General features: G+C 35.4%; 2 protein-coding genes across 2 annotated transcripts in view; both read right to left on the bottom strand.

Annotated features, from left to right (window-relative positions):
* LOC149791874 (serine/threonine-protein kinase DCLK3-like) overlaps positions 1–23,086 on the bottom strand; it is a 427,773-nt gene that overhangs the window by 296,061 nt on the left and 108,626 nt on the right. The gene's annotated exons all lie outside the window — the stretch shown is intronic.
* The window catches only part of LOC149791876 (uncharacterized), a 59,266-nt gene that overhangs the window by 35,709 nt on the left and 471 nt on the right, over positions 1–23,086 (bottom strand). Inside the window, exons 2-5 of the mRNA XM_089970370.1 lie at positions 17,835–17,979; positions 13,381–14,385; positions 5,404–5,644; positions 3,725–3,824 (exon numbers count right to left, since the gene is read on the bottom strand). Of these exons, the coding sequence (XP_089826496.1) occupies positions 3,725–3,824; positions 5,404–5,644; positions 13,381–14,385; positions 17,835–17,970 (1,482 nt within the window). The 5' untranslated portion in view covers positions 17,971–17,979. The remainder of the gene's footprint in view (positions 1–3,724; positions 3,825–5,403; positions 5,645–13,380; positions 14,386–17,834; positions 17,980–23,086) is intronic.

The raw sequence follows: 23,086 nt of genomic DNA, 5'->3' as shown, positions 1-23,086 counted from the left end.
ATAAGTGGTTGTAAGAACATACTTTAGAAGACATCTACAACTGCTTATTTCAACCATCTATACAAGCCATTTATATGATAAATAAACAGGGGCAAAATTAATTCTTTTTAAATTGCAATCCCCAAGTCCCATGCAAGCTTTAACCGTTACTGCACCTTTGAAACCAAAAATGATGAATATCAGAGCAAACTTCAAACTTTGGAAGGAGGCTATATGCTAAAAATAACTTACTGTCGTGTTCACATCTTACCTTAATATCCACAATGTCAGCAAAAAGATATGACCAATTTCTAAATAATATGGATTTCAAATTTAAAAAACATTTACTTGCTATTTGTAATACTAATCAGCAGATAAAATATACAAATGAAATACTTAAATCACTTGTTGATCATTATAATTCATAGTTTGTCGAATTTGACAAGAAAATGGAAGCACAAGAGTGCCACAATGAGTGAAAAAGCCCTTTACATTTTAAAAACCATTAATATTGTTAAATATATAAATATTTATTTCAAGCTCGATTGCTAAGCTATCCTACCCCAGGTTTTGTAAGATTTTTCTAAAACTTTTATTTTCAATCTGCAGTAATTACTGCTACCATGAAGACATTTCAAGGTGCTTCTACATTGATAATGTGAGGGTAGAATAGTGGATTTTATGATTTTGAAAATTCTGGCAACCATTTTCAGCATAGAAAAGTCATATAAAGATAAAACAAAGATAACATCATACTTTTTCAATAGTAAGGGATATAGAGAAGGTAAAAATAAATTCCATATTGGTCTAAGAATAACCTGCTTAATGTTAACACTGATCATAGAACACGAATAAAAATATAGTGAAGTATATTCAACACAGCATTCAAGTTTCAGTTTCATGGTTTTGCTTAACAGAAACTGTGTCTGCTTTTAGAGTCAAAGAATACGTTATATACAGCATAATAAAATATTGTTATGTATATTTAAGGTTTTTTTCTTTTTCTGTTACTTACTTTAAGAGCATAGACTCATAACAATATATAATACAGAATATAATACAAACAAGTAATTTTAAAGTTTGAGAACTGAAAAAGACAACATGACAGCTTGTGAAATCAAGAGATATCAATCAGCAGCAGGTGTAACATAACTTTGTAAGTAAATCTTTTAGTGAAAGAGGGAAAATTAAAGTAATGATTTTCTGTCACAGATGCTAGTGGACAAAATATGCATTTAAATTACTTTAAGCAAATAAAATAATTTATCCACTGATTATATGGCTTCATTTTTATAAAGTTACTTCTGGTGATTATTTCAACATACATGTATAATTGTGTCTTATTTAATCAAGCTTTACTTCACAGAGTTTCCATTTATTTTGACCTAAGCAAGCCTCTTGACTGAATTATTTTGGGTACAATATTTTAGATTTAATTAAATACTTGTTTAATGGCATCCAATTTTGTGTTTTGCTGTCATTCTTTTATATGATGTGATAAGTTAACAAAAATTATATGATCTGATAAGTTAACAAAAATAGTTCTACAATTACAAACTGAATGCATTTCATATGGCAATTATATCAAACAATTATGTTCTATATATGTTTTGGCTGTCAAGAGACATTTATTCCCACTAACAATGACTGTCCCTTGTCAAGATAATTCCTCTTATATTCCTCTTAATTATTTAATTATTCCACATTTCATTAATGAAGACGTTCCTCCTCTTTATCATTTCTGATAATAAATTGTTCACCGATTCCTAATAAACAAAACAACTACAATGCCACATTTTGTGATATTTCCAAAATAAATTTGTATACAGCAGTTCATATTTTTAAATAATCCTTCAAAATTTGACATATTTAGCACACAGTACTCAAACACTATAGAATAAAGGGATGCATCTAATACCCTCCCTTCTGCCCTTTCTGGCCCCCCCCCCCATTTTCTAGATCACTGAAAAACCTACATAAAACTGTGATATGTTCTATTAATTTCATATATGATCTTTTATTTAATATAGAATACTTCTATGAGCAAAGGCTCTCTTTGTTCTTTATTTTTAAAATGACATCCTAAATAGTGTTAACAAAACTGTGTTCTTTTGTTTTGAAAAATACTGATACAAGTATGCCTCTTTGTTAATAAACATGTTCCTCTTTGTCTCCTCTCTAATATGTCTCCCTTTCATATGCATCTGAAATTTGATTGTCCAACAATTTTATTTTTATATGACTTGAATGTTCAGTTTAAATAAGGAAATACTTTCCACTGACCAGGTTATATATATATACACACACAAACACACACACACACACACACACACACACACACACAGAGGGATTTATAAATTTCCCTTGGTAAATTTGAGCTTGCCGCAAACATAATATCCCAACATGAGCAAAATAGTATTAATATTCACTGAAACTTTTATTTCCTTTGTTCTCTGTCAGCAATTTACAACCCTTTTATCGCATACAATGTTACATAAAAGTATATATGTAAATAATACATGTAGATGGATATGTAGATTAGAAAGAGCTCAAAGGCAGACAAAGCTGGAAGAGTCAAAGCAGACATGTATATAGACAGATGAAAGGATAGGAAGGGTAAATTTTGGAAATAGCTACATTTCCATTTTGGAAATAGCTACATTTCCGAGAAAGAGAATTAAAGGAAGACTAATGATTTATTTATACTCACAGATTAATAATTTGTGAACACTTATTTAATCCATTTCTTTTACAATTATCACATAGTCACCTTCAATCAGTGACATCCAATTATCACATAGTCACCTTCAATCAGTGACATCCAAATATTTGAGAACGTTTATTCTTGTCCATTTAATTCTCTGCTTAGCAGTATGTGTAGAGTCTCTGTAATTATTACATAAACAACATAAATGTCACCTATTTTCCAAACATAATCATTCTTTGAATAAATTCCGCCTGGTAGTTAATCATTTGAGATGAGTGCCTTTGACTCCTAAACACAGACATGTGAAAGAAATCTCATAAGTTGTACTATTGGCAATTAACATGGAATTTTCATAAAAATGGTGGCATGGATCAAAACTACGTTTAAAAATCTCTGACAAACAGCATGAGGCTAACTTAGAACCTGCAAGTCAGCAAAAATAACCTTATACCGTGTGTATATATATATATATATATAATGATTTATTGTCTGAAACAAATTTTGAACAATAAGATTTTTAAATAAACTGCTGCAACAGCCATACTGGATGTAGGATCAGCACCATTTTCATTTAGGACAAGTAGACACCATCAGAAGACTTTTGATGAAAAATCATGCCAATCTGACCACAGATTCAGGAGAATTAATTACAAAATTTTAAATCTGTTCATTGTGGCAGTCATACTGGATGTCTGTCGGCATGATTGTCATTTAGGATCAAGTAAATATCATAAGAAGCCTTGTGGTAAAAACACTATGTTGATATGACCTTAAATTCTGGAGTAGTAGCAATAACAATAATTTCACAATGGCCAGCAGAGACGCCATATTGAATCTGAGACTGGCATCATTTTCATTCAGGACCAACAAGTCATGATTGGAAGCCTTCTAGTGAAAACATGATTTCAATATGATTTCATGTGCCCTTGCAGCATCTTTGAAATAGGTAGGCCACGAATAACATTGAACCGAATGTACCATATTATTGAAGCCGAAGCCTCAGTTAACACTACACATCTGTACAGATTTATTACTCACAGCTGCAGAAATATGGTCCCCCTTCATTTTAGCAGCAAGAGTTGGAAATGTCTCTACAATAGCATTGGCCACTGCCATCTTCTGGGTAGGTGTGGGATATCTGTCCAAAAAAAATTACATTTGTCAAAGATCATGATTGTTTCTCCTAAATTCATGGACTTAAGGTCCTAAAAAACTTTCATCTCTTAAATATAGATAACTTTTGAACCAAAAGTACAATTTGTAGTGTTCCTTGAACAATTGCCATCCCCACCTCCCTGAATCTAAGCTGAGGAACCACTGTCTGACTTGACCTTGAACCTGGTACCTATGTATTGCTTGTGATCATCTAGTGCAGCTAAGGTGCAAAAATATTGCCTGTTTGCATTGACTTGACAAAAGAAGAATTCTGAAGAATTCAGCGTCTCATCAATGATGTTCTCCAACTATATCTGACTGGAGTCTTAAGGTTCATACTTTCACCATTGCCTAAAAATTGATACACGTCTTGCCATTTGTTAAACACTAGTGAGACTAAAATAATTTATCAAGACGGCAGCAGGGCAGATTAGCATTTACTGTAAACTAAAATGTGTTGCAAGTGTGTGTGTGATCTGGATTTTTAATGCAACTTTTTAAAAAAAATTCAGTCATATCATTATGATGTCTGCAGTGTGGCAGTTTATAGTGATGTCTAGCACTGGGGCATCATGCTGCATGATGTCCCACATATACATATTATCCTGACACCAGGCCAACCAGTCCTAACATTAACCTCTTAATAGTGAGCACCTAGCGAGGCAGAAAATGTCATGCCTAATTCAACAAAACCATTTATTATTATTAATATCACATACACTTGAGTGGAATAGAAAAAAAACCACAGAGGGTCTGAATATGTGGCAAGGAATGTGGCTTTATTGTGTTTCTGCCCACAAATTCTGTTCCTTGTGTTAAAAACTTTTGTGATCAGAACCGAGTGAGGTTTCCCTATCCAACACCAACAAATATGATGGATTATTTTTCTCTCATTTCTCAACTGTAAAATTGCTTGAGCAATGATGATGTATCATCAGTATGGATACAGCTTTAGAAGTATAGGTTCTAAAAAAACCATTAAAAGTGTGAACAAGCATGGTTATGTTGAATAGGTGATACACATTTCTCACAATGACCTACTATATTACACATGTTTAGGAATGAGAGAAATGTGGTTCTGAAAATTATGTTTTGCCTGGAAAGAGTGCTTTAAGGTATAGAATAAAAGCCAGAGATGTGTCTTTGGACCACACATGCTCCACCACAGAGTCTGAAATGACATAAGCTCAAAATATAAGCAAGGAGGGATGAAATGACAGACACACATACAAAGGCAATATTTGTAATTTTGTAATAGTGTTGCCTTTAAAAAATTCTGGTAAGATAATACAAGAGTTCTGATGAACAAGGTGTCTCAAGTGCAGAACATTTTGTCATATAATCCCAACATATAAAAATCAGCTTCATCTGAGTTGAATTAATAATTACTTAATCTGTCCACATAAAGTCTTGCCAAAAATGCAAATCAACAGAATGGCGGAGAGCTGATTTTTAACCAAATTTGATCAAAGCTGTATTCATTGATCCATTGGTCATGTCATGTCAGGTGAGACAAAAACCTTCCACATCTAAAAATCTCTTTATCACTCTGAAATACATACAGCCCTGTGTATCGGATCAATTCATGGAATATTGTATCCACAAGCTGGATTTTTCCTGCTCTGGTTATCTCCCCTGTCTGTATCATTTCCTCAGCCTTTGGACCAAATTTGATGTCCGCAATGGGGAATTTTTCTGGGAATGGAATCATCTCCTGTATTTGACGAGAGTAGAATTTTGGATTACTGTTTCTCATAGTTTCCAAAAGCTGACGTCGCATCTTCCGCATACTTTTATCCACACCTGAAAAGGAAAGAGAGCACTGGGATACAGTTATATGATTGGGATTCAGTTATATCATTGGGATACAGTTATGTCATTGGGATACAGTTATATCATTGGGATACAGTTATCTCTTGAAGAAACAATTTGACCCAAAATCAAATCTTTAAAACTAAATAAATCATTTGGTTTCAATTGCCCCAAATTATTACATATGCTGCTACATGTGACAACATGCCATGTACCAGTAGTTATTCTGATTCCAAGGAATTATTATGACATAGTAACAGCCAAAGCTTGAGGGCAGCTGAAAATGGTTACTTATTGATGACGAGGTATTTTTTCAGTATATAAAAGAAAAGGTTGAGGATCTATTAATCTGCATACCAATCTGATTACCAAAGAATATGTTATTTATTTAAAACCATAAAAATCGATTAAGTCACAGTATCTGGAACCTTTCTATCAAATGAGACCAGCTTAACAGACCTTTCAATACTATAGCAAAATCCACGTTTGATTATCAGGTAACCTTACTGATTATCAGTCAAATTCTTGAATCAATGTCTTAAAATCAGTTAAATCCAATGCCCGAAAATGCATATCAAGGAGAACCTGTCTTGAAAAACCACCTATCTGGCCTAAAAGTCAAGTTTCACAAAACAGATGGTCTCTCATGACAAGTCATAACTCATCACACATAATAGTTGTCTCTTAAGATCAGTTTCACTATAGTTATTATTTAATTAAATAATGCATTTAAACTGATTGCACATTCCTAAATGCTTATCACTATTATGATAAACAGGTTTTGCACAAAATGGGATCTTACAATTTGCATTGCCAAAATATCAGGCAACATGGAAAAATGATTTTGAAGCCTTATTTAATATGGTCACAAATGATTTGAACAAGGAGTATGTTCTTTCAGCATTCAATATCCTTTCTTGTAATACTAATCTGATTTGAGATCCAATATACCAAAGCTAAATAAAAAGACCTAGATCAGATTTTTTATATGCAGAACAGACAGTAGACTTCATGTTCTTTTGATGATTTTATTTAATCATATATCTGAACAGAATTTTGTTCCAGATGATTTCCCAAAAGTTAGAATTACCCTGTTACTGAAAATTGGTAACCTGAAGAACAAAAATAATTATAGACCTACAGCTATCATGATAATAATTTAAAAAATAACTGAATGTATTGTCACAATCTCTGAAAATTAGTTTGGTAAAAAAAAAAAAAAACACAACCCAAAACATTCAACAGATGTTTACCTCTGTACCTTTAAGGAAACTGTCAACTATTATTTAGAACATGGCAGCCCAGTGTTTGCATGTTTTTAAAATGCTAGTCATGCATTTTATATGGTCAATTATTGGCCACTCTTTAAAAACCTTCTTGATAATAATAGTAATGATAATAATAATAATAATAATAATAATAATAATAATAATAATAATAATAATTAGTCAATGACTATTCTCCCCTGAGGCCCTCTTAAGGAGAGTATAACAATGCACATTATATGAAGATAGCAATAATTACTGTTTATTTTAACATGTTTAGTATTAAAATACTAAATTCCATTATTGATTAGAAACACATACATGCTCATGATATCTCTTCTTAAATACTCTAATATTTTCTGCAGATTTTACATGTAGTGGAAGCTTGTTCCATAGAAATGTACCAGAGTATTGGAAGCTCTTTTTAAATTGCTCTATTCATGGTTTTGGTGCTAGAAGGATTCCATGTGATATTGATTTCAACTAGTATTGTGTTGAAAAAGGCCTGAATAAGTCCTGAAAATACTCTGGTGCAGTTCTTTGTAGATATTTAAATAAAAGAATTGCCTTGTGAAAGTCTATCCTGTCATATATTGTGAACCATTTGAGTTCTGTAAACAATGCTTTTGAGGGATGATCAAATATGTATCAAAAATTACACGTGCTGCTCATTTCTGAAGTTTATAAATCTTGTCAAGCTCAGATTTAGCACAGTTTCCCCATATCTTTGAACAATAATTCAGTGTTGGAAGAATATATGACTTGTAGTATAGACTGTAAGTTTCCATAGGTAAATATTTCTTGATTCTGCTGAGTATATCAATTTTGGATGACAGTGTTTTACTAAGCTTATCAATATGGTCATTCCATTATAAATTATTGTCAATGGACACACCAACAAGCTTTTCATGTTTGACATTTTTCTAATGGATGATTATTTATTGCAAGAGACAGTTCTGGGTTCCCTGACTTGTGTAGCTTTTGTGATGTCCCAAAACTCATACATTTTGTTTTGCCTTCATTAATTACCATCCTATTTTGTTGTGCCCAGTTTTGGACTCAAATAAGGTCTGAGTTTAATCTCATTTGGATAACTTCAGTTACTGTATCAGAACTAGATGTATACAAGGTTGCATCGTCTGCAAACAAATCTGTATTTGTGGATTCATTATTTAATGGTAAATGATTGATATAGATAAGGAAGAGCAGAGGGCCTAAAACTAAGCCTTGAGGGACCCCTGAATGAATAGTACGAGTCTGAGAGCTAATATTGCCAATGCCTACCTGTTCTCATGTTCAGAGGTGGTCGTTTGTAGCTAGTCAGTTGCATGGCTGTTTTTGTTGTATTACAGTATACAGTACCAAGGCCAAACATTCAAATACCTGTCTACATAGTTCACAGATATCTCGGAAATGCTTAATTATATGCGTATTTGGATGCAAATGTTTTATCCAGGACACAGAAAATCACCCATGCAGAAGTCCTCCGTAAGCACTTTTTTTGTTGCAAACAGAAAAGTTTTGTGGCAAAATAAATATGTTTGAATCACAATGAAAAATGAAACAATAATTGGCTTGCTTTGGTGAAGGTGCATGGCTTGCTTTGGTGAAGGTACATGGCTTGCTTTGGTGAAGGTGCATGTTATATTGAAGGTGCTGCTAAATGCTCTCTTTGAAGGACCAAACAAATACCCATTGTTACTGCTGTGTCAAACATCAAATAATTGTACAGCACTGAGACAGAATTTTTTTTAATGTGCTTCAAAGGTAATCGGTTTTCTATGAAGTTGCAGGAAAACTATTTTTTGTTACATTTAAAAAAAAAAGTTGCTGTCATCTGGTTGACTGTAGTAATTTCCCGTTCTCGCGTTCAGAGGTGGTCGGTTGTAGCTAGTCAGTTGCATGGCTCTTTTGGTTATATTACAGCATACAGTACCAAGGCCAGACATCAATATATGCTGATTATGAAATAACAATGCACTGCTGGGGGTGGTTTGTCAATATGAAACAATGGTTTGTTTATGTAACAATAGATTCTGGTGGATCTTTATATATAAGTTTGCAGGCACCTGTCATGGTGCCTTTGAATTTCTTCACTCCAAAGCCAAGACTATATATACAGTTTTTATCAGCCAAAAATGTTGCCACCAAAAATATCTCCAGATGGTATATTTTGTCGCTAAGTAGGAAAACAAACTGCAATTTGCAGCACTGGCGAAGCCCAGCTTGATCCCTGTTATTGTGTTCGTTTCTGATTATATCCATATAAATATTGCATGTGTCCTTGAAATCAAGGCACAATGAGACTTGGACAAATGCCATGTGCAAATTTGGTCAGATGATGAAGAGACGATGAGACATTACAGATTAAAGTGTACTCAAACAAACCCACTTCTATGTCAATTTAAATATTGTTCTTTGAATATCAAAATTAGATTATTCAAATCTTACTGCTGCACAATTTATTGTGCTCGTCTGTGGACAAACTTTAGTGAATGTATAAGAAGTAAACTAGTTATTGGTTATAGTATTTGTTTTCTATTAAGCCCTCCAAGAAAGAACAGTGCCTCTAACATGTTTGTAAACTATAATGTATTCAGTTCTAAAGAAGTAATGTGAAAGTATGTGTTTTCAATGATGACAAAAATATCTAATACAGTGGTAAGAACTGTATCTTGAAATCTCTGGAACTAAGACATTCATTTAAATTCTTAGATTATTGATAGATGGAAAAAATTATTCTTTAAATGTCATGCACAATTTCATTCTTAGCAATCCCTTTCCTTAGTCTAATGTTTGTAAGTTTAAGCCCATTCCCAGTACACCACAGGATGAAATGGCAGTCTGGAGGTGGTGGTGGTGGGGGGCCTTAGCCGGTACTAATGGGGCTCCAATGACCAGTCAGGTATCTATAGGAAGACCATTCTCAGATCTGACAGACTTAGGTCTGAGCTCATGGGTAATGTGAGGGGTGGGGGTGGGCACGACTCTATCTGCCCTTCTGGATAACAAGTTACTGCTCCTTCCAGAAGGGAGGGTGCAATTCGCTCTCTGTCCTAGTGGAAAAGGGGGTGCTGCTCCTCCCTCTCTGACCAATTAAAACCTTCCTTGTGAATGGTCCCATTAACCCTAAGAGTCTCTGAAGAGACTTGAGTAATCCTTCTGTGAGTTGTGAGGGACTGAGAGAATAAGAATACCAAAAACTGTTAAGGTGACGAGGAAGGAACCTTCTTTGACACTAATATAACAATTTCAGGCAGAAGTCAACCTGAAGCAATGCTAAACACAGTACAGAAAAATACAAATTATTAAGCCAACCAAGCTTAATGGAAGCTAGGGACTAATAAACTAGCAAAAGACACCAACCCCCCCAAGCCATGTTATGATTGATTACAGATAATAATGGGGAAAAAATAAAGGATTGCAATGAAAATTATTGTTGAAAAAAGAACCTTTGTTACTAACCGAACACTTGACATGAAGGTAAAATAAGGTGTGCAACCTGCTTACCACATTTTAAAAAAAATGCACAAACCATCGTGCATAGGAAGATTTGAATCACAAATGCCATGTGTACTGGGTAAAAATTATATTTAAAAAATGTCAAGCTATACCCCATACAAATGCTAATAACTCTCAAAAGAACTTAAATTTACAGATAAAACTCAATCAGGGGTATAATCCTAATGTTCAGAAAGAATATGCACACAAGATTAAATCTGATTGTTGATCCATGAAGTAATGGCTAATCTTTGACACAAACAATGCAGGCATTATAGCATGTTGACCAAGAAAGGAATGAGGGGACACTATGCTTGGGTAAGAATGTGTCCCAGAGGCAATCCAGTGTTCTGGAATCTTCTAGTTAACCCTTATGGAAGGATGAATTTTCATTATATGGCCAGCGTATGTTCCTTGCTAGATCTCTCAACCACATGCAATCTATTCTTTTTTTCCACATGTCGACAAGAATTGCCTTTCCAGCTGAGAGCAATATTCAAATAAAAATGACATGATGTCTGATAAATGTTGGTTTGGTACTTTATGGCATTGCAAGACAAGTAGGTTATTTAGTGCCAACGATACTAGAGTAAAGTGCCCTGCCCAAGGACACACCATGGCATCTGACCCATGCTCCAATGGTACAATTCAAGCTCGCACCTTTTTGGTCATGAAGCTGGCATGGTAACCACTAAGTCACCTTGGCTCCACACCACAATAAATGTAATTGTTAATTTCTTTCAAGCACAGCCAAGAATCCAATTACTCCTTTTCAAACATTTTGGTACTGATTGTTTCAACTTTTAAGAGGATGATTGTCAATTTCACCTCAAATATCTTTGTGTTGGACACATTTTAGATATTTCTATAAAGGAATAACAAAAGCATGATCATGCAGATGTTTTGCATGAAAAAACGTGGACAGATTAAAGCATCTGTGGCACTCCCAAAAGATTTTCCCTGTTCTGTGAGCAACTCCACTGAATTTAATATAAAAAGCAAAGCCAAATCCAGACAATGCAACATCTGGATTCAGATGCAACGATCATATTTTAGGCTATTATTTAAAGATCATTTCTTTAAGACGTCCAATCAAATTGCAAGGGTTGGCAGGTCTGAATATACTGTGATATTATACACCTTTTCACCAAAATTGATAAAAACAACATTGAGCAAAAACAGTGTCATTAATGTGTTGAGCAGTTAAGAAGCACAGCCAATCAGATGCAAGAAATCACTTTATTTGTATCCATGGATTTTGCTATAATTGTTCTCATTATAGATTTTGATGATACAGGCCTATTTACCAAGTTTTTTTAAAAAAAAGGGATCAGTAGTGCTTTCATTCAGGTGACAGCCAATCAGATGCAAGAGCACATTTTTATTATTCATGAATCTCATTCACTATGAATTCATCAATGATCTTGATGATACAAGTCCATATTTAAAGTCTGATCAAAACTGAAAAAAAAAACATGGATTCCAGATTGGTAAAAGAATCCTCAATCAGATGCCAGATCCTCAATGGTTCATGTGGATCTCAGTCACTACTGATCTTATCCATTAATGATACAGGCATATGTTGCAAGTGTGATCAGTATCGGATCTGAAATATATATATTTCCCAGTGGTAACAAGCTAAGCCGACCTGATGCAAGATAATCTAATTAATATGCATGGATCTGATCTTACTTATCATCTAAGATCTTACTGATAAGTAAATATTCAACATTTTATCAAAATTGGATCAGAAAAAAGACCTGAGAGGTGGTAAAAAAAGCCAACCCAATCAGATGTAAGATCACTTCATTAACATGCATGAATATCACTTAGTATTGCACTTGTCCAAGATTTTTATGATATAAGCTCATATTCAAAATTGGATCAGAAATATGGATATGAGAGTGTTGACATGCAATTGCTACAGTTAAAAAAAAACAGGATGACTGATGGACAGGACAGACACAAGGCCATAACATAAGTTCACTTGGCCTTATGGCCAGATCAGCTAAACCAGGGGTTTGAAATACAAGGCCCATGGGTTGCATGTGGCCTGCCAAGCCGTATCCTGTGGCCTGCAAAATGATTGGCGTCACAAGGTGTCATGAGAGATAACAAAGGTGGTGCAGCCCTTGGGCCATCACAAAATACTCTCATGCAACACTCAGGGTGGTTTGAGTTTGAGACCCCTGAGCATAACAGTGTCAATAAGATGTATACCTTCAGGAGATCTAATGCCTGAACTTGATGCTGAAAACAAAGAACTAAATCTCATGTCAATCTATATCCCTGGCCTACATCAATCGGGTTTGAAAAAGAACTATATATTCTATACACGCACCAATGAGTTCCCCTTAGGCATGTTTAATACTGCCTCGACTAGGAATGGGCCAATACAGTGAAAAAGAATATCAGAACTCAAAATCAGCAGCAGTTCACCAGCCTGAGGCAAGTAATTTTTCTATTGGACTAATAGTTTTCATAATATCAACAGTCTAATGGCAAGTAAAGATTCAGTTGTCACCAGTCATCATTTTGTGGAAAGAACTAGTGATAATTCAGCAGCACTAGTACATTTCTCAATCTACTAGTCCTTCTGCTTATAAATCAGTTTATGTTAAATTCTAGGGTTGAATATAAGGGTCTGGCACTCTAAAATAAACAAAGCTCAAAATTCTGGAAGAACCTGTAACAACTATAGGACAAAGCTTTTGCCATTTCTGATAATGACAATGCTAAAAGCTGACAATGTCACTTCTCACGTCAACTATTAGAATATTATATAAAATAATAAATACCTGATAATAAAACCACCCAGTTATCATGATTTATTCCAAAATAAAAGAAAGAAGTACTACAATTAATTCCCTCAAACTCATTATTAAATATAAAGAGCTTTTTATGTTTATCATTTGAGAGAGAGAGAGACAGAGAGAGAGAGAGAGAGAGATTTAACATTACTTGGTGTGGGTAAAGCTGAACTTGATGCTGCTGTGAACAATGAGACAGGATAAGCACTATGTGAATCACTGACTTGTGGGATGGACAGAAGCCCATTGACATCTGACATGGGGACATCCCCACTGACCTCTAAATTTGGAGATATTTCTGAATCTCTCTGTTGACTAACAGTTGAAAGCAAATTCAAAGCTGACAGATTCTGACTTGAATGAGTAGTGTTGCTGCTGTCATCATCTGAAGAGATTTCAATTTTGACAAAAGGTTGAACAGGGTTCCCTTCTGTCTCCTTCATTGTCTCTGCTGAAGTTGCTGCTCCTCTGGCTTGTGAAACTGAGTCTTTTTCCAAAAGAAATGGATAGCTCTTTTCTTTTATCACTTCACTTTGGTAAGACCTACTTAATCGTGCTTTTTCATGCATAGTAAGATGTCCCAACAAATCTGTAGGCTGACTGACCTGAACACTGTCTAATGATAAGAATGGAAACATTGAAATAGCTGAGACCCTCTGACTTTGACCTGTGAGACCCTGTGAACCTTCAGTCATTTGTGGAGACATCTGCACCATTTCAGAAGATTTTGGAATATTAAAAGGATCATGCCTTTGTGATACCTGAATACTTTGTAGCCTGTCCTGAAAATTTAAAACGGAATGCGATTGCATATCTATGTTGTGTCGAGTTTTGCACAAAGTTGATATGGGTGGAATCTTCCCACCACCTGCACTGGCAGATTCAGTGTTTACAGCTGTGTAAGAGTCACTTTTCCTTCTTGACTGAGATTCTTGTGGAGATGATATTGGAGTCACCTGTCTTCTGCCAACATCTGAGCGCGGACTCAAATCTGTATTTACTTGTTTGTTCGTTTCCTTCTCATGGAGAGTCCACGCTGACTCGGGTTGTTGCAAACTTTTGTTGGATTGAGATTCTTCTGATGTGTTCTTCTCAGTATAAACAATGCCCTGTTTGGGGTTCCTTAGCCACTGAGGGGTATCATTTGCAGTATTATCTAAAAAAGAATTAAAAAGATAAATAAATCATGAACTTTACTTACACAACAAGGTTCTAAACTGGGTCTGATTGAATTTAATAACAATAACCTCAAGAAAGACCATTAAGTGTCAAGGCAAAAGAAATAAATATGTGTGCCCTGAGATACGAACTTTTAGTAGAGTAAAAATTCCATTATCTTGGAAATACATCCCCAAGGGATTTTTAACGTCTCTTTTGGCTTGCATTAGCTACAGAAATTTCAAGATGCAAGTCAGACTAGAGTAGTATCCCCTTGGTTAAGAGGGATTGGTTGTTGTTGCTATAGGGTTTAATGCCACTTTCCAGCACAAGATAGGCTAAACATGGTGGCCAGTATAAATGATGGAGGAAGAACCTTGGAAAACCGAAGAAAGAAACACCAAACCCACAAGAAGCTACTGGCAAGCTTTCTCATATACCCACATTGGTCAAGCAGGAGACTCGAACCCATGCAGACAGGTGAGATGGCAATGATCCATAACGGTGAGCACTTTAGACCACTTTGGCCACACACCCCCAAGACGGATTGGTGCTAAAGCTCATGAACTGTCAATTATTATTGAAGCAAATATGCATGCTCTTCCAGGATGTAACAGCAGGGAGGGTTTGTGAGCAGGCCCATATAAGTGGGCAAGTATTATCAAAGGATCATATTTTATTCTAAAAATTGTTTTTTTTCTTCAAGAACTTTTTACCTGTTTAATATAATACATTCTAAGAAGCCTAAGCAGTAAGCCAAAGTGGAAATATCCCTTCCTTTCTTGGGTGGTATGAACAAGTGAGAGATCCCCTTCTCATTGGCACAGTCCTCCTTGCAGGGTTCATACAGCAACTGGTAAAAAAGATTCCAGACCTTTTCCAGACTGGTTTGCAATTTTTTTCCCAGAACTTTCTGGCACATGTATTCTAAGTCTGTGTCACTATAAATGAGCATGTAGTTTCCACATGATTTTAAATAGTATCCACCACATATGAGAGGGTATCAGGTCATGCATGTCTTGCCAACTACACTTGACAAAACCTGCTTCTTGGTCTAGCTAGTATACAGTAGTTGATGTCCCATCCAACATCAGGAATATAAACATCAGTGCAACACATGAACTTGTTCAAGCAATAAAAAAAAACAACAAAGTAACCCAAAATTCCATACTTTTTCATGGTCTGGAATTAGCACTCTTTTTTCCGACAGTTTCTGGACTTTCATGAACCCTGACTCAACACACCAGAACCCTGATTTGATACAGCTGACATCCTTGGACAAACGATAATTTAGATCTTATAGACAAATCTGATGGGTTATGAGTTCAAATCATTGGTTTCCCCATTTGAAAATTTTAGGTCATCTGATTTCTTATGTTTGGCTGTTAAAGGAACTGATTTTGTTGACAAGTTAGTATGACCTGGAAATAAACTTAAGACCCTCATCCTGGTTCTGAAATTCTCTTAGTTTTTTATATAAGGTAGCCAGTAACACAATTAATTAAAACATCATCTTAGTAGAAACAGTTTGAGCTATATTCAGTTATAATCTGAGAGAGTTATTTATTTCAATTATTCATCGGAATTACAAGGTGCTCACAAACTTTAGGACTAAGTAACAATTTTGGAATTACTGTGAATTCATTCAAAGACATTTGGATCATATCACTGTGAAACATCAAGACTGTTAACACATCAAACTATTCCAGACTACTGTCAAATCTGCACAATAGACTGAACTTCATTCAGAACACCAGGAGAACTCATTTTAAATACTTTATACTTTCACACTTGTGATGGAACTTTTAGGATTATTTAGGATTTCAATCACCAAACTATAAGTTATTTGTAAATTTTTCACTTTGTATTCTAGGGAAATAAATTATTTGCTGAATTTTACAAAAAAACTGCTGGTTTTCATTTTTTTCTATTATATAGTTTAAGACCATACATTTGTTACATAACATTACAGCCAAAACAAGATTATCTTATAGAATGACCTTCCCAGACAGTGTCACCTGCAGTGATTGCGATGCATTTACAGTAATAACCATCACCTCCAGCAGACTGATGTATAATGTCAAACCCAACTACTTTCTTGGAAAGAGGTTTGAAAGTGGGCACTACAGTTTGTTTAGTCCGAATTTCCTCTGACCCCAGCCACCAAATGGTGTTGGCATGGGGTAGCCACTTACTGGTTGGCCCAGCAAACTTGAATGACCTTTCATCAAGATATACCTGCATGAAATCGATAGGAAAGATTTATTTCTCAGAAATTGTGATCATAGAATTCATTATGTCTTTAATCCACTGACAGACGAGACGAAAGTACATAAATGCTGAAATATGTTTGCTGTGTTGATGTGAGTGCAATTTTTGGCAGCTGATCTGAGTAGGCTTCTTACTATAAGAAAAGTGAAATTTTTCCATTGTCTGATATGGAATCTCATTTAGTCCAAAACTGTGGTTGTTTGGTCCAGTGAACAATGTTTTGCCTATCACTTGGATAGGAGAATTATTAGTGGAGGTCTCAGGAGCAGGCAGGTCAGGATGAAAGATCCACTGCCCCTCTGAGTAGACTCAAGAAATTACAAAATTCTAGGGCTCAAATCTGATAAACTAAGTGAATGGTAGACACTTCCAAGATGACTTTCAAGGCACATTACTGTGGGAGAAATTTGATTCAAGGGACTTTTGAACTCTATCCCCTAGTGGGATAGGATGAGATCACATTTGTCTTTCTTAACAAGGAATCTAAGGCAAAGCAGAACACATCTTGGTACAAAAGATAACTCACCTGGTACTTCTGTTGAATGAATGACCAGGTGTGTATGTTGGATTTTTAACGTAGCTTGAACAATTTTCCAGTCATGCTGCTACAGTGTCTGCAGTGTGGCAGTTTTATAGTAATGTCTAGCATTGGGGCATTATGCCAAAGACATGTAGCATGATGTCCCACCCAGTCACATTATCCTGACATCAGGCCAACCAGTTCTAACACTAACCTCTTAATGCTGGTTGCCTAGTGAGGCAGCTCTTCGAACCCGCAACCTCCTGCATCAGAGGCAAACATTCTAACCATTAGGCCATGAAAGCAGTCGTGCTAAGGTATGCTTTCACATATGAATTACAGCAAAATATTACAAGCATTTCTTTGATTGGATTGTGGTTTGCCTAAAAGACTATTTTATTGCAAAGAAAATTCAGAATCTGACAGAAGTGATTATAATAGTGCAATCTGTGATTAAAAACAGGAACAATTCTACCAAAATTAGATTGCTAGCAATTCTGCACTGGTTTTGATGTAGTATTCATTTTTTAGAATTTAAAACATCAGAAAAATTATCTTAAATAACATTTTTAACTCAATTATTTTCACACAAATTATTAACATGTGCATGAAAAGTACACTCTAAACTGTAACATGCTTGCTTAATAAATACTCACCAAGAATCATGTGTCCAAGAACTTTGTACTCAGCAACCTTGATGTCCAGCCACATAACAAAGTGGGACAGAACCCAGGGTTGCACTTCATCCAATAACTGGCCAAAATGCCTCTTCAGTGTCCCTATGTCACCCATTTTGCTTCCCTGAAAATAAGTGTGAAATTAGTTGTTGCTGCTGCAGGGTTTAACGTCATTTTTCAGCACAAGATAGGCTATACATGGTGGCCAGTATAAATGGTGGAGGAAGAACCTGGGAAAACCCTAGAAAGAACCATCGACCCACTTGAAGCTACTGGCAAGCTTTCTCACATACCCACATTGGCCAAACCCGAGACTCTAACACATGCAGACAGAGGTGAGATGACAGTGATCCATAACTGCGAGTGCTTTAGATTGTTCTACCACTCTGGGCCCCCATGTTGGAATGAAAAGGAGAAACCATGACAGAAGATAATTAGTGTGTGTGGCCATTACACATACCAACAAAGTCTCATATCCTCAGGACATATAACTGCCAGTTTCTGTAAGGCTGCAGATTCCCCATTTTAAATTTAAAAAAAAAATCATTCACTCATACTGCATATAAAGATGGTGTTTTATGTAACTGGTTCTTTGGAATATCACAGAAAGAAATCTTTTCCTGATGTGGTTCAAAAACCTGTTAATTTCTAATTGTGGGAAAGATCACTCATTGTTTCTGATGATGGATAACCAGCAAAGTCATATCACTCTTCCTCCACATAATACCCTCATTTGCAGCTTTTAGATGTTGGAATCATGGGACTGCTAAAAAAGAGAGTCAACATACAGTTGTCTAGACTTTATCAATATGCATCAAACCAGTGACCGTCTTTGACAGCAGAGTAAGCATGAATTAGCATTCTAAATGTTTTGAAAAATGCATGTCAGCATCATAAAAGTAAAAAAATAACATAGATTCACATAATAATAATAATAATTAATAATATTTTATATATAATAATTATATTTCCCCATATTTTATTATTATTTAATTTCAAAACACATTAGTCTTTGAAATAAATAAACCATTAAACTATCCAAGTTAAATTTATTCAAGCTGTCAAAGATGCAAGTTCCTCTCTCTGTGGCTATTATGGAGATTGTAGAAATACCTCAATGATTGAGGTGAGTGCTTTTATCTGCAATTCTGACAAATAAAAAGATGCATAATAATGCCGCAGTATAATAATTAAAACTATCATGCTAAATTTGTAATATAACACATTCTACTTGTTTATTGTTGGAAAATATTTCAAATATCAATGAAATCCAACACCTTTAATTTACATATTTCCAAAACAGGCAGAACTGGATTAAAAAGAGCACCTTTTCTCACTAGCATAGATAGTGACAAGAAATCCATTGAGCAGTAGCCACTATAGTTAAGGTTACTGATCAAATAATTCTTTTTTTTGCTAGACTTACATGGGGCAAGCCAGGTGCTTTGTAATGTTATGTTGTTCAGTCTCATAGTAAACAAATCCACCAAGGGTCTCCCCTACAGCTGGAAAACTTACCCTGCTATTGACTGCAGAGATCATTCCATGAGCACCACATGTTCCATCTGTGGATATACTGTCTGCCAGGATCCTTACAAAGGGAAGGAGCAAGTGTACCTCCCTGATGTTTGGAGTATGCTATTACTTACATGCTGTTTGAGGCAACCATAATACAATGATGTCGTATGAGATTGACACACTGCTGTAAAGGTATGAACAATGCCCACATATCTGAGTTGTTAATATGAAAGGTTATTTCTTCCCAAGGCCAATACCTTGAAGAACTACAATGTCTGGTTCCAAGTGAATGCTTCATTATGAAATCGATGCATTGTTGTACAGAAAGGATTGGTTTCTAGGGTGTGAATTAGGAGAATGGTCAAAATCCTGTTCCAATTTAGCCACTAATGCTGACAGAGGGTCCCTGTATTGTATCCTATTTGCCAGAAGCAGGAACTGCTGAGAGTGCAAGTAAAATCTGAAGAGAACCTGGTCACATCCAAATCCAGAGTTTTCAGGAGAGGAAGGTAAAGGCAAACCAACAAGGTCGAGGCCATAAAAGCTGTTATGGGGAACAGGATTTGGACAATCCTGTCTGGAGGGACACAATCCTTCTCTAGGTTGGTGGTGAAATTTACCCACATTTATTAAAAATCATGAGTAGGGATGTGATCCGACTTGTCTAGATTGGGGATAAAGATGGAGACAGTCACCAACTGAGGAACAGGTCATTCAGAAGAGATTCTCTGAGGACACTGTACATCAGCTCATATTGGCTGCAACTACCCTCATCACCCTCATAAAGAATCAATGGAGACTGTCCAGTTACAGGGCCTTATGGCATAAATGTGACAGTCACAGTAATTAAAACCAGTAGATCTGCACATATTTTTATCAGTAGAATGGTTATTAAACCAGCAGATTTTTTATTTTAACAATTCTTTTCTTTCAAGGGATTGAAAAAAGGTTCATTCTTTGCCATATTATGCATTTCAGAGGTCTCGCGAGGATTTTAAAACTAGGAGTCTAGGACTCCCATTTTGGTAAAATTAGTAGTCTCACCATCAAAAGTTGCAGTCCCTTCTCTCCTACAAAATCAACACAGACGTGAGTGCATCTATTTTTAGATGGAGAGGTTTTCGTAATGTAATCACTCATTATAATATAGCTTCATTACAACAGTCCATTTAAAGTTTCGTAAATTAATGGTTTATTTATTTGTATATGTACTTGTAGTAATTTTAGGCAAATAAATAGCATTTGATTTGCTGTTTTTTCCCGTATTTTCTCAAATACGTGTCAAGTCAGAAAACAGCTTAGACCTCAAAGTGTATCTCACAAATTCCACAACATAGCATTGTCCCATACATTTCTGACCTATATAATTTGCATTTTAAAGTTAAATTTTTAATAAAATAATACCTAGTCTTTGGTTTTAATGATTTATACATTTTTTCTGAATATATTTGCTCGATGATTTAAGAAAACAGACAATCTAATAAACTGGTACATCCCATACTTAGCAAAATCATTATTTCCCATTAGGCCTACTGGTTCACTTACAGTTTAAAACTAATTTTATGATGAAATAGTGTATAAGAGGCAGTTAATATATATCCAGATCACCGATTCTGATCTTAAAACACAAGTCTGTATGTTTTATCATCAAAGGATAGCATGCAGGAAATTGATAGTTGCTACCTTACTCGGAAAAGGGTTAATGGTCAATCAGCTATCAAAACATATGCTTGTGAATGGGCAAGAGTTTGTTTGTCAATGTAACTGATATCAAAACTAGGCCTAGCTACTGATGCCTTGATATATACGTTTCACTACAACACTAGAACTAACCGGGCTAAGGCGAGGGGCATTTAAAAAAAATATGGTATGGTCAGTCAATGTACCTCTTAAATAATCACAGGGCAAAGTCGTTTTCACTTTCCTAAAAGAAGAAAGCGACGTTTACATTTTAGGTGTCTTGTCACCCACTTACGAATAGCATTTTGTCTAAGTCTCAACATGTCTTGATTCTGAGGTCATGTGCACTGCTTATTCCGCTACATTCGGAAATGAACACAATAACGAAAGCTAAAGTTGTTTATTTGATGTACTTTTATAAATGACCACATGTACATTTTTGGGTCCTTCTGCCTCTGAATTCAATCACTGTAAATATCAGTACATTTTCCCACCCAGCCGCCAGTCAAAGTCTTTGAACGTGCCACCCAGCTATTGCATCATGTTCTTTTTTATGTACTCTTATAAAATGGCAACATGTATGTACATCAAGTTGTCTTTCAGGCACTGAATTCTGTCGTAAATATCAGCACAGCTAATTGACCAACACATTTTCCCACAAAGCAGGTGGCTGAAGCAGGACTGGCAAGTCTTTGAATTTTGCCGCACACCTATTACATGCATACGAAGGACTCCCGCCTCAGTGACTGTATGCATCCCAGATCAAAAATTGGAGTCCAAATATGCGTAATTAAGCGTTTCCAAGAGCTCTGCATTTTCTTCAAACTATAATACAACAGCAGGTTTCAAAGGTGAATTTGATTCAGATTCTAATAGATACTGAAATCAATATAATTAATCAATATGAGTCAATATAGTCAATCGGATTCAATCAGTTATATATCTTCTGATTTATTGCAAAGTTGATCTTTGAGAAAAAAAACATCTTTTGCTTCCTTCACAAGATCAATGTCTGGTGACCACTGATGACATTCATTGTGATGACTGACTGCTCCAGCAGCCTAAGTGGCTAGAGTGTCCATCTCTGATGTGGGAGGCTGTGGGTTTCATGACAAAGACTTATAAAAATGGTACTAGCAGCTGCCTCACTAGGTGCTTGATATTAAGAGGCTAGTGTTAGGACTGGTTGGTCTGGTTTCCGGATAATGTGAGTGGGTGGGACATGATGTCACATGTCTGCGGCACGATGCCCCAGAGCTCGACATCACTATAAAATGCCACATTGCAAACATTGTAGCGATATGACTGAAAAGTGTTAAAGTTACGTTAAAAATCCAAATCATACAAACACATTATGATTATTAGTTTTTACAATTAACAGGCTCTCACTAGATATTGCCTAAATATAAAATACAAAAATGACAATTTAAACAAGATGACATAAAAATGTGGCACACTGGATCTTGATTGTGCCTAACAAAGAAATATGCTGATCTGTTTTTGTCAATAACATGAATGAGGACATTTAACATTCTACCATTGCCTTGACTTTCTGATTCATCAATTATGACACTGAAGACTCATACATATATTCTCAATTTTTCTGTTCTATTAGGAGCTATGGCCTGAGTGACAATGTGTGTTGTCTTTGTATTTTGGCATGAAAATGTTTGTGCCATGTCAGTCTTGAAACATTATTTTAACCAGCTTAGTAAAATGACTTGAGGAATGATAAATTGTGTTCTGCCTTAAAATTCATTTAGTCTCTGCAAGCGCCACTTTTTTCACTTTGTATCCATTCTCAAAAAAACCTATGAAGTGGGAGAGGTTGCTACTGAAAAATCATTGATCCTATGAGGCTTTAACGATATGATTGTCTCCTTAATAATTAAAGAAAAAATATATGAAACCATGTATGCATTGTAATCCGGAATAGACGTGATGGCGGTAACTGGTACATGAACTAAGATGGGACTTGATCGTGGGGATTCTTTACGATTCTTTTGTATGCATCACATTTTAAATTCATTTTC

This window comes from Sinohyriopsis cumingii, chromosome 9, assembly GCF_028554795.1.
Source record: "Sinohyriopsis cumingii isolate HCF-2022 chromosome 9, ASM2855479v2, whole genome shotgun sequence".
Taxonomy (NCBI): Eukaryota; Metazoa; Mollusca; class Bivalvia; order Unionida; family Unionidae; genus Sinohyriopsis; species Sinohyriopsis cumingii.
This window is presented reverse-complemented; position numbering and strand designations above follow the sequence as displayed.